This window comes from Cupressus sempervirens, chromosome 8 (genome assembly GCF_028749045.1).
Source record: "Cupressus sempervirens isolate cs-2001-9-10 chromosome 8, ASM2874904v1, whole genome shotgun sequence".
Classification (NCBI taxonomy): Eukaryota; Viridiplantae; Streptophyta; class Pinopsida; order Cupressales; family Cupressaceae; genus Cupressus; species Cupressus sempervirens.
The window spans coordinates 22,446,337-22,462,315 of NC_143125.1; the positions used below are offsets into that span (position 1 = coordinate 22,446,337).

Sequence of the window (15,979 nt, forward strand, 5' to 3'; positions counted from 1 at the left end):
GCCCCTAAAAATTAAATCATATTATAATTGTTAGTTTATTGGATTGCTGCAGTATGTAATAGCATTGCCTGTTCAAGGTATATGTTTTCCATATGCAACATCCTCTCATTTATATTAGGCATAGGTCAATGAATAGACATGTCTATTCAATAAACAGATAATTAATAATACAAACTTAATTGTGTTATATATATATATATATATATATATATATATATCAAATAATAAGCTTATATGTCACATACTATTATATCTCATATATAATTATATGAATAACCATAGAGTTATCCGACAGAAGCTACTAAACATTAACAATAATAATAATTAACTCTTATAGTTAATTATAAAGTAATTTGTATAGTTAATATATACTTATATTATCTCAATAAATATAATTATTATATTATCAATATAAGAATAAATATATAATCAATATAATTATAATATTACAATATAATAGTTATATTATCATTGTAATTATTATATGACAATAATATTATCAATATAATTATTATATCACAATAATAATGTTATCACAACCTTACTAATCTATGTTGGCATTAGGGAATTCAACCATAGCTACAATAACATTACATCCCATTACATAGCCATTTTAGTTATTTTTTGGCCTCCAACATGGCATCTATAAAACATAGTTTATTTTTAAGCATAAAGTTTGATTTCCCATACACATAAAAATGTCCAATGAGAAGATGTCTTTTCTATAAATGCCCAGGTGAGTGAACTGCTGCATCCAGATTTACATCTTTGATTTTATTATTTATTATTTTACTTGTAAAAGAAGTATACAAACATGTGTGCACAGATGCACAACTTAGCAAGCATAAATCTGACTTGAACTTTTTTCAAGTTCACAACTAATGCATCCCAGTCCTTACAGTTCTACATTGCTTTATATCCAAATTTAAGCAATTGTAAAATCTTATTTTGCAGGAGTTCAGTGGGCGAGTAAAAGGTTTGAAAGTTGAGGCCGTGGATACAACTGGTGCTGGTGATGCATTTGTTGGTGGAATGCTAAGCCAGTTAGCAAGAGACCTTTCCCTTTATCAGGTATATTGCCATTAAGAACTATGAACTTATGAAGTAATGATAACTAATCTTTGGTTTCTTTTCTTCACTTAAATGCAATAATGTTTTTCTTTGATTCATGCCTATTTTATATTTTTGTTGTGTCTAGGCAAGGTTGAAGATACACTAAGTGCTTGTGGATTATAAATGCATTAAGGATAATGATTCCTAATTTGATTAATGTGATTTCATATCACCTTTTGAGAATAATATATATAACCTTTTGAAAGCTCATGTCATGATCTAGAAGTGAGAAAAGTAATACAAGAAGTGTTAAACAGATTATAGCATAGAGTTAAGACAATAACCACAAAAGATATTGCAATATAATGGTAAATGAATTATTTCTTGTTCCATCTTTGCTATACGCAGCAGTTATCATCTACCTATTTACCTTACTCAAGATAGCTCACATGAACAATATTATCTGCGAAAAAACTAGATAATCATAATTCATTGATGCTCACAAAAAAATTAATCTTTTTTGACCCCATTTTTTCCTGTTTACTCATTACAATTGTTTGCCACACGCATAATCATAGGTTTCTCTGTTTTTGATTGATTTTGACTAAAACTATAGTTTTTTGGAATAAGGGGTTTTATATACTAGATCAAAGATAATGTATTCTTGCCTTCTTAACTTTGATATATGCATTTCAACTTCTGAATAATTTTCATTTTTGTTTTTAAGTGGTGAGGGTATAGAGGACAGGGCCTCGTAGGTGAGCATAAAGTATATGCTGCTAGGAATGAACTCTTATAGCTCCCAAATTCTCCTGCCGCTTCAGTGGCTGCAGACTGTAATACATGCCAAAAAAACCCACTCAAGTTGTTGGAATCACCTTTGTGCTAGGTATAGAGCTTCCCGCTCATATAAGTCTACTCATCTCACATCAGTAAATTTTAAGAGTGGGTTTAACCATGGAGGAAACTTCGTGGTTAAGCGCACTCGAGTTGGAGTAATAGTGAGATGTGTGACCTCTCAGGAAGTTCTGGTGCTTCACCTTTGTGAGCATCACCTTGATTCAATGATTGCTAAGTGTTTCATTCATTCTCATGAGAGATGGGTTCATGTTAACTACTACTCATGAAACATGGGTCAATGATTTTGACTCAAGAAACTACACAGTTGAATCTCAATAGCAATATTGCAATTTGACTTGTTGTGGAAAATTATCTCCTACTTATCAATTGATGAGCTTAAGGGATTTTCTAATGAATAGTTCTTAAGGCATAACACTTGCCAAAGATTTTACAAATGGGGTTGCAAGCATAGTGGGTTTATTCAACTTTAACCATAAAGGAAACTCCATAATTAAGCGTGCTAAGCTAGAGTAGTACTGGGATGGGCGACCTCTTGGGAAGTCTCAGTGCTCCGCATGTATGAGCATTACCTAGATGCATTGAGTGCTAAGTTTTCATTCATTCTCATGTGATATGGGTTCATGTGAACCCATGAACATGAAACTACTCAGTTGAATCTTGATAGAAATATCACAATTTGACTTGCTATGGAAAGAAATCTCCTACATATCGATTGATGAGTTTAGGAGAATTTCTAATGAATGGTTCATAAGACACAACACTTGCTGAATGTTTTAACTTTTGCAAATAGGGTTACAAGTATCGTGGGTTTAACCATGGAGGAAACTTCGTATCAAGCATGCTCGAGTTGGAGTAGTAATCGAAGTCTAGTTGCTTCACCTCTGTGAGCATCACCTAGATGTAATGAGTACTAAGTGTTCCATTCATTTTCATGAGAGATGGGTTCATGTGAACCATTAGTCATGAAACACAGGTTAATGAGTTCGACTCAAAAACTATACCGATTGAATCTTGATTGCAATATTAGAATTTGACTTGTGGAAAAACATCCCCTACTTATCAATCCTTTGTTTGCTGATGAGGATCTTTCTGACTAAATGTCCTTTATCGATGTCAACTTATATGCTAATTCGATCATTAACATACTTGTCTATCATGTTTGGCGATAGATTCACATACCTTCTCCATGGCTATTGGATGAAGCCTTTATTGGATATTTCTACTACTCACGATTAGTGTATTGCATGTGCCATTTATTGATATCAAGGACATCATGTATGTGATTGGTTAGTGTCTATATTGATAACAATATTGTTGACTACTTCCCTACATAACCACAACTCATGATATACATTAATGAGATCGTTTATGTATTGCGTGTTTCCTTCCATATGGAAGTCACTAATATATTTTATATAGCCACATATTAGTCTTTGGACTTAAATCACTCCAATTCTTTGACCATTGATACCATAATAGATTTATTGTGTGTTTGACTAGATGGTCCATGTATGAAGGATAGGATTGTCGCTTTGTGATTCCAATAGAGTCTCGTACAAGTTTGCTTCTTGCCGTCTCTCTCTCTCTCTCTCTCTCTCTCTCTCTATATATATATATATATATATATATATATATATATATATATATATATATATATATATGTTGTCATCGAAGACTCTAGAGCTATTGTCTCATCATACGATGTGGAAATTAACATCCTATTGAATTTGTAATTTTACCTCATAAGGCGGTTTGGTGGTAAATCGTTTGTAAATAAATTTCAATCTTTAACTAAAATTTATTTTAATTGTATCTTAAATTGGGGATATTATAGTCTCCCCCTCTAGGAAAATGCTTTCCCAAAAGAATCTTTATATTGTCACTAATTTCTCGGTCCCAAAATCAAAATGCCATCTCTATATAATATAGTTGCATTGACAGGAGTGATGATTCATTGTGATGGAAGTAAGGATATGAGTAGTTAATCTCCATGAGCTCAATAGATATTCCATAGAAGTTATCTCACTTGAAACACGATGGTGGAAATACATATCTTGCATAGGAATTAAGAGAGAAGTATGACTCCCCTTTGTTAAAAAAAATGAACAATCAGTTCTCGGTCTCTGATCCAAGGAAAGAGCCCTCTTTTGAATTGCATATTTTGGTACTATGAATTGAGAGCTATTGGTGATGGCAGTATGAATCATATTGTTCCAAATGGTTCTTAATGTTTCCTTGATGGAAGATGCACCGGGATCCCATAACTAGTTTTCATCCTTGCCTTGGTGTGATTTCAAATCAACTTCGATACTTTGTTCCAAATGTGGGTTACTATATGTCTTGTCCATTTTAACTTTGAATAAGTGGTTAGGAATAAGTTGAATAGCATACTCATTTCTGAAATTAAACTTGCCTAAGTCCAAAATTTCATCATCTACTTCTTCATCTAGTTTTCCCAATACATTTTTTCTTTGACGATCTTGTGATTTTCTGATATGATCCTTTGTTTGCTTGCATTGATCATCTTTGTCCACTAGCCTTTGAAACTTACCTTCACATAGCTTTGGTATTATAAAGACTTGTTCTCCAACCTCAAGATAATGAAGTGGGATACATGACATGACCCTTGATTTACTTGTACTTGAAACATCATTCATCTCATTCCCAACTATGGATGAAAGACAGTTGTGGTAGATATCCTTAAACAATTCCACATAACCTGAATTATGATTTCTTTTATTAATCTTTCCTGTAGCATCTTTTGTGCATGATCCTTGTGATGATGGGAGGTCATCCTTTTGCATCCATGTATTTGAGCTATATGTGATACATGACAAGTCAATAGTTTCTCTTTTCTCTCATTGGACTTGTGTCTTTTTGAAAGATTCTTGTGGTGCTTAGAGATTATTCTTGTATTATCATTTCTTGAATTTTCGAGTTTTGCAATTGCATTTTCTCCTTTTGGCATAGCTACTTCTATTTCCTTAGACGATCAGCAGATGTGAGAGACTCTTGATGCAATTTTCAGGTAGCAATCATTTATCCCTTGTTCCTTATAGTGTGTATGTTTTTTTATCTTACCTTGTAAACAGATTTGTCAGTTTCAAAATCTTATGTATTTTGGCCCGATGGAAAAGAAAAACTATTTCTCAACAGTTGGATAATTCACTGAAATATGACCCTCCTCTGCATGAGGAGGGGCAGCTCCCTCGTAAGAATTTTTTAGGATTTTTCATGTGAAGATTACAAATTCACAAAGACTCATTTAAAAGCTACTGATAGTGAATGTACAAACAGCTTTCAGAAGTTTAGGATTATGCTGTTTAAAATCATCAATGGAAACTTAAAGTCTATGCTTAGAAGCTACCATCAATGTGAACCTGATTCAATATCAAATGTACCTTTACAATATACCATGAGAACATTGACCATAATATGAACCAATATCTTGGCAATTGGTATTCATGAAAAAGAGAGAAACTTTGTATTCAGAATCATATCCTTGTACCAAGAATACAATAAAATCACCTAAATACAAACACAAGATTGTATGTAGTTTGCAAAACTTGCTTTGTATTAGTTTTTGAAGCTATAGCATAACTGCCCTTTAATTCACTAAGTGCCAAAAAGTTTACAATGTCATCGCTTACTTATATAGACCCGAGTTTCCATAACTACCTTCTCAAGGTTAATAACTAGCTCTTATTTATGTATTTTGGGTGAGGTTAATTAACCTAAAAATTTTATGCAAAAGAGACGAGTTAATTAACCTCCCTAAAATTAACCAATATAAGGATAATAACCAAAACTTAAGTACAAGCCAAAATTAACAAAAGCAAAACAATTTACAAGTCCACTAAGAATCTACACTTAAAAACATGATGTAGAATCACTATGTATCAGCTGGTTTGCTTTTAAAAGGCTCTATATGTACTGAGAATGGCTACCATTGGCTCATAACTGGGAATGAAGACATTGTCCATCATTAGCTTTGTAGTGTAATATTTGTCTTGTATTTCATGTAGTTCATGCTTATAGGATGAGATGTTGCAATCTTCTACAGTGAATGAAACCATGCTGAGCTTCTTTATGGTCTTTGCATTTGACACTTTGTTGTTGATCTCCAAATGAATTTTAGTTGTGAACATGTCTACTAGAATTTGGCAATCAATATGCTAAAGACTAACTGTTTCTCCTCCTGAAATGATGGCAACAATTTCTTCTAATACTTTCATTCATGTTATCTCACATGATGTGATTAATTTTTCAATCTTCCAGCTTATACTTTTATTCCCCATGTGTGAGTGGTTATCACTTGGATCAGTCATGATTTTCTCAGAAATTAGAACATTCACATCAATTTTAGATATTCCTTGTAGCTCTTCTACCACTCCTTCCCTGAACACTCCATATGCCAGGAAAAAGTTGACGTTTGAAAACCAGTCATCAACATTTCTAACAAATAAACTTAGTTACTGGTTTGAGTTTGTTTCAAATTTCGAGTTTGAAGAACCTGTTTGCGGGTACGACAATTTTTTGGAAAGGGGTTTGGATTCATTCGTACAAAATCATGTATAAATTATATATATACATATTTATGAAGCCTAGAAGCATAAGTTAAAGTTAGAATGGTACATAGTATCACAAAATTATATTATTTAAAAAACCAAAGCACCATAAATTTTACACTTGTAATCATAGCATCATGAATCGTGATCATACCTTCATATATTTCAAGTTCAACATCAAAGATTCAAAACATTAAAATTAAATCATGATTTATAACAAGTTCAATTATTATTGTTTCAAGCTCAAGTTTCAACTAATGGATTAAAAATTTATTAATATGCATCTTCTTCTTCTTGATCATCTTCTTCTTCTCCTCCTCCTAGTTCTTCGGCATTAAATGACTCAGAAACAAAGCTAAGGCCAATGGGATCATCAGCAGCAATAATAGTATGGGCATCAAAATCTTCAATTGAAAGCCGAGAAGCAAAAGCATCCAAGTTTGCCAACTCTGCATTTACATCCCTCTTTGTCTCCCCTTTTTCGTATTCTTTAGTCATGTGCAAGAGGAGACGCAAGTTGTAATGCATGATACCAAGTTCTTCGCTCTTTTTGATTGCAACCTATTGTGCTTCATTGAATGGATGAAAGAATATGTGCTCCAATTTCTTTCCAAAGCAGATGAACTAGCAACCTATGAAGACATGACCAAGTAGACAATTAAAATAAAATTTAAATTATGTATCTTGAATCTTAGAATTTCTAGCAATTTATGAAGACAAAGTAAACTATTAGTTATTTAAAAAAAATTAAACTTACTTGTGATATACCACTAACTACGAGCATCCTTCCTAAACCAATGGCGAAGAGAATCATTACTTAGATTTTTTGCATCCAAAAACTGTATTAACTTATCTGTAATCAAATCTTGCATATCATCATCAAGAAAGAGTCTTTCAAATGCTGCCTTGTATCCATCAGACACTTCTAAATCCCTATAGGGTTGTAGCCTTCCTAGTAGATCAGTATATTGGGTGTTATAGTGTTTTGGTGTCAATGCATAGGCAAACAAATGTAGAGGAGTGGTCATTTTGTTCCATCATTCTACAACAATTGCTTGCAATTGTTTAAAGAAGATCTCTTGAGGATCTTGCTCTTTTTCATTTACAATTTTCTTAATCTTCTCAAGCTTTGAGTCTATGCCATCATAGATCTCTTCAAGACAAGGTCTATCCATGTTAGTGTACCTAAGCATGATCATAATGGGCTCGGTGAGCTTAATGAGATATTGCACACACTTCCACCATAAGTCATCCAACTCTCACTGTTGCTTTGCCTCCATCTAGCCCAATTATCGCTGATCACCATGTTGGAAAGTACCTCTTTCACTTCCATGAGTCATCTCAAGATGATTACATTTGATGCAAAATGTGTCTCAACAACATGTAACATAAAATAAAGCAAAAAAATAAATACAACTATTAGATACATACTTCAAAAACAAATACACATTACACAATAAAAAAGAAATTGTAAGATAGTATTTCAAAAAAAAATAAATTGCTAACTTGAGTTCAAGTTCACTTACCTTCAACAACTCCAAACTTGAGGACATTCTGAATATCCCTCGAATTATGTGGTGGTTTGTGATGAGCATTTGGATGTCTGTAGCTTCTGCATACACCTCCTTGATCAACTCAATACTCTTCTTAATCTTTTGTAGCATAAGGTTGAGTGAATGAACCACAGAAAGGGATCCAAGAGATATGAGGGAATGTCTCTTCAACCAAAAAACCAACAGCTCTACAATTCTTTGCATTGTCTGTAACAACTTGGACAATGTGTCTACCACCCACTTCTTCAATGACAGAGACGAGAATATTAGCAATAAATTTTCTATCTTTTACTTGCCCCTCACAATCCACTGCTTTCAAAAACATTGCCCCTTTAGGGGACTCTACCAAAACATTGATCAATGGAGAATTTTAAGCATCTTTCCACTCATTTGAAACAATTGTTACCCCTGTCTTAATCCATGAATCCTTTATGGGCTTCAATTGTTCATCAATCAACTTGACCTTTTGATCCAACAAGGCGGTTTGTACTCTCCATAAACTGGGACCTAGATACTCTGTAGGAGCTTCATTAGCATTTCTCAACATCTTCTTGAAATATGGAGAGCAAACAAGGTTAAAGGATAGCTTTGCATATAAGCATCTTGCCGCATCAACTTTGGCAATTTCTCTACTTTGATCTTGTAATGCGGTTTCTAGTGATCGCTTTCTTTTGTGTGTAAGAGGTCCTTCATTTAGAGAATCAGGGGTAGCTGAGGTAGTATAGAAGGGGTAATCTTCTATCACATCTGTGGTGTATTTCATTCCCTTTGCTCTTTTTTTAGTTTTATTACTACTCTCATCAATGGTATTTTGCCTAAGTTCTCTCTTTTGCTTCCTCATGCTCTTGAATATATTTTAATACTAATGAATTTGGCACAGGTGCATTTCTTTTTCCAAGACATTTCTTGACTTCTCTTCTAGGGTATCCACACAAATGGTCGACCACACGAAAATATGAACTATTTCTTTCTACATCGTAATCTTGACATTTCCAATGGCAAGCACCAATTCTTTAAAGAGGACGTACAATATCCACATACTTCTACAAAGTAGAATCAAAATGGGGTTCTATTCTTTGTTGACTATTGACATTGCCTATTGAGGATGAGATAGATCCCATTGGAGTTCTTTTTCCTATGGCAAGAAATGGTATACATATTGAAATTGAAATTTTAGGGAAAAAAAAGGATAAGATCTTATTGGCAATGAAAGATAAATGAATTTTGCCAATAGTGGCATGTTGTGATGGTTAAGTTGTTGAGTTGTTATCCTTTCCATCAAGGTTCAAATCTAATGGGGATGAGGTCCCTCGTTTGTGGCCTCACTGGTTCATAACTCCAGGTCAAAGTGTTTACCCCTCTTTTTGAAAAAAAAAGAAAGATAAATGAATTTTTTTAAAAGCTTGAACAAAACAAAAAGAATATGGAACAAGGACTTACCCCTTGCTGCCATTGTAAGCTTGCAAAGGTGTAAGAATGAGGCACAAGCACTTAAAGATAGCTTACAAATCAGTCTTCCAACTCCTTGCACAAAAAAATTCTTGCTCGATCACCTATTTGCTCTTTGAAGACAAAATAACCTACTTGCACACCACAAATGAGTGTTCACTTTTTAGAGTTAAGGAACTCAAAAAAATATAAAATGTCAAAAAAACTCACTTTTCCATCGGCCGCATGGCCTTGTCCATGTAGTTTGTAGGTGGTTCGACATGTGGCATGCCAGTTCACCCAAATTTGATTAGGTTTGGGACTAGTTTGAACTGGTAAGAAATTTTTTGAACCTTGGTCAAATTTTCTTTGAATTGTACCCAGACTAGGTAGCAATTCGAACCTTGGTTTGGTCCGAAGGGCAAAATAGTGAACTAGGGTTACTGAGCAAATAAAACTAATGCTAAATGCTCCTTTTCATTTTCTCTCTTCAGGAGCTCCTTTATAAGCTTACATAGACCTCTTCCTCTCACAAGCTTTGTTAAATAGTATAAAGGCATATTCCTAAACTTTGGCTATCCAAGAAGTCCTTTTGTACAATTCAATCTCTTATTGTGTAAGCATAGTCTTCACAGTAGTGTTAGGAACAAATACTTTATAATGAGAGTTCAGATTATAGAAGCAAAATCGCTTCATTGCTCTGACTACTGTGTATGTATTCTTCTCAATCAAGGAATATTTGAGCTCATGCTTTTTTAGAGGAATGCTCATGAAACCAACAATAGGTTCAACTTTCTCCTTATTCGGCTGAGTCATTATTGTACACAATGTACTTTCATATGCATAACAATAAAGGTGATATTTTTAGAGAATTGGGATAGAAAAGAGTAGGGGCATTGGATGGCGGTTTCTATTTGTTCAAAGGCCCGCTTCCTCTCTCTTGTTTATTTAAAGTTTGTTGCCTTTTATCATTTCCAGAATTAGTTTTGTAATCTTTGAAAAATCATTAAGATTTCTTTTTAAAAAGATAGTCTTTCTAAAGAGCAATCTGACCCCCGGTTAGGTGGTTGGAAAAGCTAATTGCTATATAGCTTTTACTTTGTGAGGATCTATACAGATGCCTTCTTTCGAGACGATGCATCTCAACAATTTACCCTTCGTAACCCAAGAGGCAAACTTTTTAAGATTTAAGGAGATATCTTGAGTTTTGCATCTGTGAAGTACTAATTCCAAGTGATAAATGTGATCTCCTATTTTCTTTGAAAATATTGTGAGATCGTCTGCATAAATAGCTATAATGTTGTTCTTCAAGTCGCCGAACAAGAGGTCCATCTATTAGAAAGTAAAGTCCACCAAGATAACTGAGAGGGGGTGGGGTGAATCAGTTATCAGATCAATATAACTTTTGATAAATAGGAGATAATTTCCACAACAAGTCAAATTGTGATATTGATATCAGGATTGATGAGCTTAAGGGGCTTTCTAATGAATGGTTGATAAGGCACAACACTTGGTGAAGGTTTTGCAAATGGGGTTGCAAGCTTTGGGTTTAACCATGGAGGAAACTTCGTAGTTAAGCACGCTCAGGTTGGAGTAGTACTGGGATGGGTGACCACCTGGGAAGTCCCAGTGCTTCACCCTTGTGAGCATCATCTAGATCCAATGAGTGCTAAGTGTTCCATTTATTCTCATGAGAGATGGATTCATGTTGAATCACTACTCATGAAACATGGGTCAATGAGTTTGACTCAAAAATCACACAGTTAATCCTGATAGCAATATCACAATATTAATTTTAATCAACCTTATCAAACCTTAAACATGTGATCAATATAATCAGCAACCATAAGAAGATACACATACACAATAACACCAGATATGTTAATTAGGGAAACCCTTGATCTGAGCGAAAACCCCGGTGGGGATGGTATGCACAAAATGATGTACTGATATATAAGTTCCTTGTCAGAGGACGAACTCTATTAGGAACCAGTGAAATACATTCAGTACATATTAGTCCCTGTTAGGAGACTTTGACTCCTTGTGAGGAGATTCCATTCCTATTAGGAGTTGTAGAAGGCAAAAGAATCCACTATCCAAAAAGCTTCAGGGGCAAAACCACCAAACTCAGTATCCAACTAGCCTTTGTATTATTCCTTTCAGAATAATAGAAATTCAACTGATATCTGCAACTCGAACTCTTGCTCTGTCCTCTTACTATGCCAATACCGCACTAAATACTTCTTGAATTTCAATATGAGATCTCCAACTTTGTATCACAATGATCCCTTTGATGGTTACTCGCATTTACTAACTTTGCATATCCAATACAAGTTCGCTTACAACTCATACACTTGCATTACATTCCACACTTCATCACAAGGAAAATGAGTTTCTTTTATACCATGTCCTCAAAATAATTGTTGGAGTCAGCCTTGAGGCTTTCCCAATTAACTACAATAGGACCTCATTAAGATAATACAATTTATTATATCTTTTCACAATTACAAAATACTGTTGGCTCACAGTAATTACAACTTTTCACATGTGGGACCTCAGACCTCACACACTCCTTGACGTCATCATGAGGCTGTTTACTATCACTGTCTAACTTCGCTCATCACGATTCTATCCTAGTTAGGAGATACAATCCGAACACGAGAAACCACCTCTCAAGTACTCTGTCTACACACTGTATTTTGTAAATCACAAATAACTTTCACATGTCTTCGACTTTCTGCACATGCACTTGTCCACGACATCAGGACATATTGTAAAACATATCCTCAACCTCGCTTGACCTCATCATTGATATACAGTTCGTACGACCTCGATCTCGGTCTGCTACTCTAATAGACTTTATAGAAACAATACTATGTTGACATCAATGACAAACATAGTCATGAATAAAACATGTCAATCTTCCAAATGTTCCAGCAATGCTTAGGATACTTCCCCAAAGAAATACCATCAACACTCATGCTAATAATCTCCCCATTTGAAAGGTAGCCCTAACCTTAATTAACTCGAAAGGCATTGAGTTGTATGCAAAGAGGTGCCCCATGGGGTTGTGAAAGTTGTCTTGTGTTGGTCTTTTGGGGTGGGGCTGATCTGGTTATAGCTTGAAAACTAGAAGCCATCTAACATAGACATTATCTTAGAACCCGATACTACTTGCAGAATATGATCCATCACTGGGAGCCCATAGTTATCTTTCAAAGATGCTTGAAGATTGTGAAAGTCTACACAGATCCTAATTTCACCATTCTTTTTCCTTACAAGAACAATATTTGCAACCCATATGGAGTGATGGATCGGGTAGATAATCTTTGCCTTAAGCATTTTCGGCACTTAATTAAATATAGCATCCACCACCTTGGGGTTAAATTGTCTTTGCTTTTGTCAAAAAGGGGTAGATCCAAGCTTTAGAGGAATATGATATTTTAATCCACCATTTATAACATCCTTTAGGTCTTTGTAACCCCAAGCAAAAATATCATGATATTCCTTCAACAAATTCACAAATTTATCTTTCTCTTTTCGAGATAACTCTTTTCCAATAGATCTGTCTCTGAATCAATATTCGCTTTTTTGTGCTGAGAGGAAGTTGTAGGCTTGAGATCATCTACCTTCTTCTTTCCTTTATCATTCCTCCCAAACAGGTCTCCCAGTGTAACTAGTCCTTTTGGAATGCTATTCCCTTTCAGCTGAATGAGACCTAGGACTATCAAGCTGATTTCTATTTTACCTTTCACTTCCGCATTACAAGAGCCTTCAAAAGCTAGGTTAGAGAAAGGTTCTCGCCCTTCAAGGAATGCAATTATTTGTTTGTCATTGTTACTTAATTTTAACACATGTTAAAATTCAGTTTTGAAATATTCAAATTTCAATTACTGAAAGCACTTTTCATTTGATATTTGAAAGAATATAAATGTCCTTGTATCATTCATTGTATTTGAATATACAACTGATATTTTATGAAAATAATGAAATGCTATGCTAAAAGTAAGATGTCTCACACAAGCCGTGAGTTTCATTAACAGTTTTTATTTATATCGAAAATGAAAGAAAGATATGACATATGAGAGATGAGTCAGGGGTAACCAGTCATTGCCTTTTGAGCCTTTGACTGGTTAAGTCTCCTTTGTTGCTGATCTTAATCCAGTCTTTGTTCTGATGGTTCCTGGTTCTCACTTTCCTGCATAAGAAAGAATGGAATTAGATCTTAAAGATCTAAACAATGATTGATTATCCACAACTACGTATCTGCAAACATCATATTTCTCTCATTCTGAATATATTTAAAAATAGTTAATGTAATCTAAGTGATTAAACAAAAACAGAGAAATATAATGTCAAAAGGATGTATTATTTTACTATGAAACCTTTCATTATAACCACAGACAAGCATATTGATTTCACAAGGAACAGGTGCAGATCACTTAAAGTAATTTATGGGTGTCACGAACCCGTGTTTGAACCTTATAAATTGCTGATTGGAAATAAAGACTGTAAAACCAGATTTCAAGATTTGAATTCAAACGTTTCAAACAGGTATTACAAAGATGCATCTAAAACTTATGATGGTTTTTAGATCACTTAAAGGAAAAGCAATCTTCAGATATACAAGAGCAAAGATATATTACAGCTGCATAGGAGAGAATCAGAAAAATGTTTTTGGAATAACAAAGAAAACTCACTTAAGTACTATGCACAGCAGCACATATGATAGAAATCAGCAGTAAAAAAATTATCTGAGAAAAGCGAAATGCTGGAGTTACAAGCACAACGTGACCATGTTTATTTGAATGCCGCAATTCTGCAGAGAGAAGAGTCTTCAGCAGAGCATAGACAATGGTGACGAGGCACACAATATCACAAGCAGTGCACAAAGATGAAAATGGTTTCAGGGTTTCAGAAATAAAAGAGACAAGACATTCTTTTCAACCTGGAACCTGACAGCCCTCAAAGTTTGATAGCTCATCTGAATCAAGAAATTTGATTAAACTCATTATCAATACCAAATAGTGAAGAAGGAACAACATATAAAATGAAAGGAAAATTCTTTTTGTTTTTTACAAATACTGATATATGAACTCAGAAAATCGTGCATACAACTGTAGATAAAGCCGATATCAAACATGGCGACCCTGAAAGCATACACAGAAATTTCATACATGGCGGCTTTTAGAAAGAACTCGAGGTCTTCATGCAAACAACGGATAAAGGACAAGAGAGACGTCTTCAAAATAATGACAGATCTAGCAGGAAAGAGTTTTTCAAACAGCAAATAAAGTTACAGCAAATCCGAATGGGAAGTAAGATCAAATTACTAATTGATTGTAAGCAAGTAAAATTACCTCTTTATTATATGATTTCCAATCATATTAGCTTCAGCAAAGAGAAAAATAATCTCATTCGTGCGGCCGCAGAAGAAGTTCAGAATATCTTCAAAACCCTAGCCGCCGATTTCTCTTAAGCTCTCAGCTCTCCAAAATGAAGGTGATGTAAAATAAACGGAGTTTAGGGCAGCAAAATCCTTTTTTGCCTTTATCCTTTTGTATAAAAGTTGAAATCCACCGACTGAGGATAAATATTTTCTTTAAAAACGAAAATATAACATATACATGCCGTGGCTTCAGCAAAGGGGAATAATATAAGGTTTATGCCATGACGGTGAAAGGGTCAAGTGTTGTTTTTTAACACTTAGCTTTTGTTTTTTTTTAAAACATTTGCATTTTAAATAAGGTTATTTATTGGTATTTTATAAACAAATTTATAATTTTGTTTAATTAAATGTAAATGAATAATCCTTTTTCAAAGTCAGCTATCCTTTTCAATCTTGTACTTAAAATTTCAAGTCAGTTATGACAGGTGTTTGAAAGAGAAGAAGGAAGATAAAAAGAAGCTAAAGACTTGGTATTTCAAATTTTCTGAATTATTAAGGAGGGATTGTAGGATTTTTATTTGGGTCGAATTTAGACTTTGACCAAGCATTTTGGAGGTTTTTGTGGCTAGTTAGAGTATTTTGGGGGATTTTGACATGAGTCATGGGTCTCATTATGACTTAGTGCAGTTGTTACAAACTGAGTCATATTCGTGATAAGTCTTGACTCCCTTTTTGTAGCCTGTTTTTCTGAATTCGACCTAGGTTGGGATTGTATTTAAGAAAATTTCTAAATTTATTTAGGGAGTTCGGATTATGCAGAGGGGGGGGGGCTCTTGTGACAATTTTTATGTCCTTGGCAGTTTTCATGCAAAATTTTGTAACTCTTTTGGAGACTAGTAAATATTGGCAGCATTTTGGAACAGTTTTCTATCAGATTCAAGACTTCTTTCTTCCTATGTTTTTGTGTCAAATGCATGATTGATGAGGGATATTCGTGAGTTAATAATTCCTTATTTTCTTTTGTCTCATCTATTACCTTGTTGCAGGAGTGTATTTTATATGCAGGTTATAATTTGTGTCTAAGTTAAATTTGGTTTTCATGTGAAGAATTTATCTTCCTTGCTAAT

General features: G+C 34.2%; 1 protein-coding gene across 1 annotated transcript in view; it reads left to right on the plus strand.

The window, feature by feature from the left end:
• Positions 1 to 15,979, plus strand: part of LOC149541381 (putative fructokinase-7) — a 174,285-nt gene that overhangs the window by 107,400 nt on the left and 50,906 nt on the right. Inside the window, exon 6 of the mRNA XM_089796651.1 lies at positions 955 to 1,071. Coding sequence (XP_089652777.1) covers positions 955 to 1,071 — 117 coding nt within the window. The remainder of the gene's footprint in view (positions 1 to 954; positions 1,072 to 15,979) is intronic.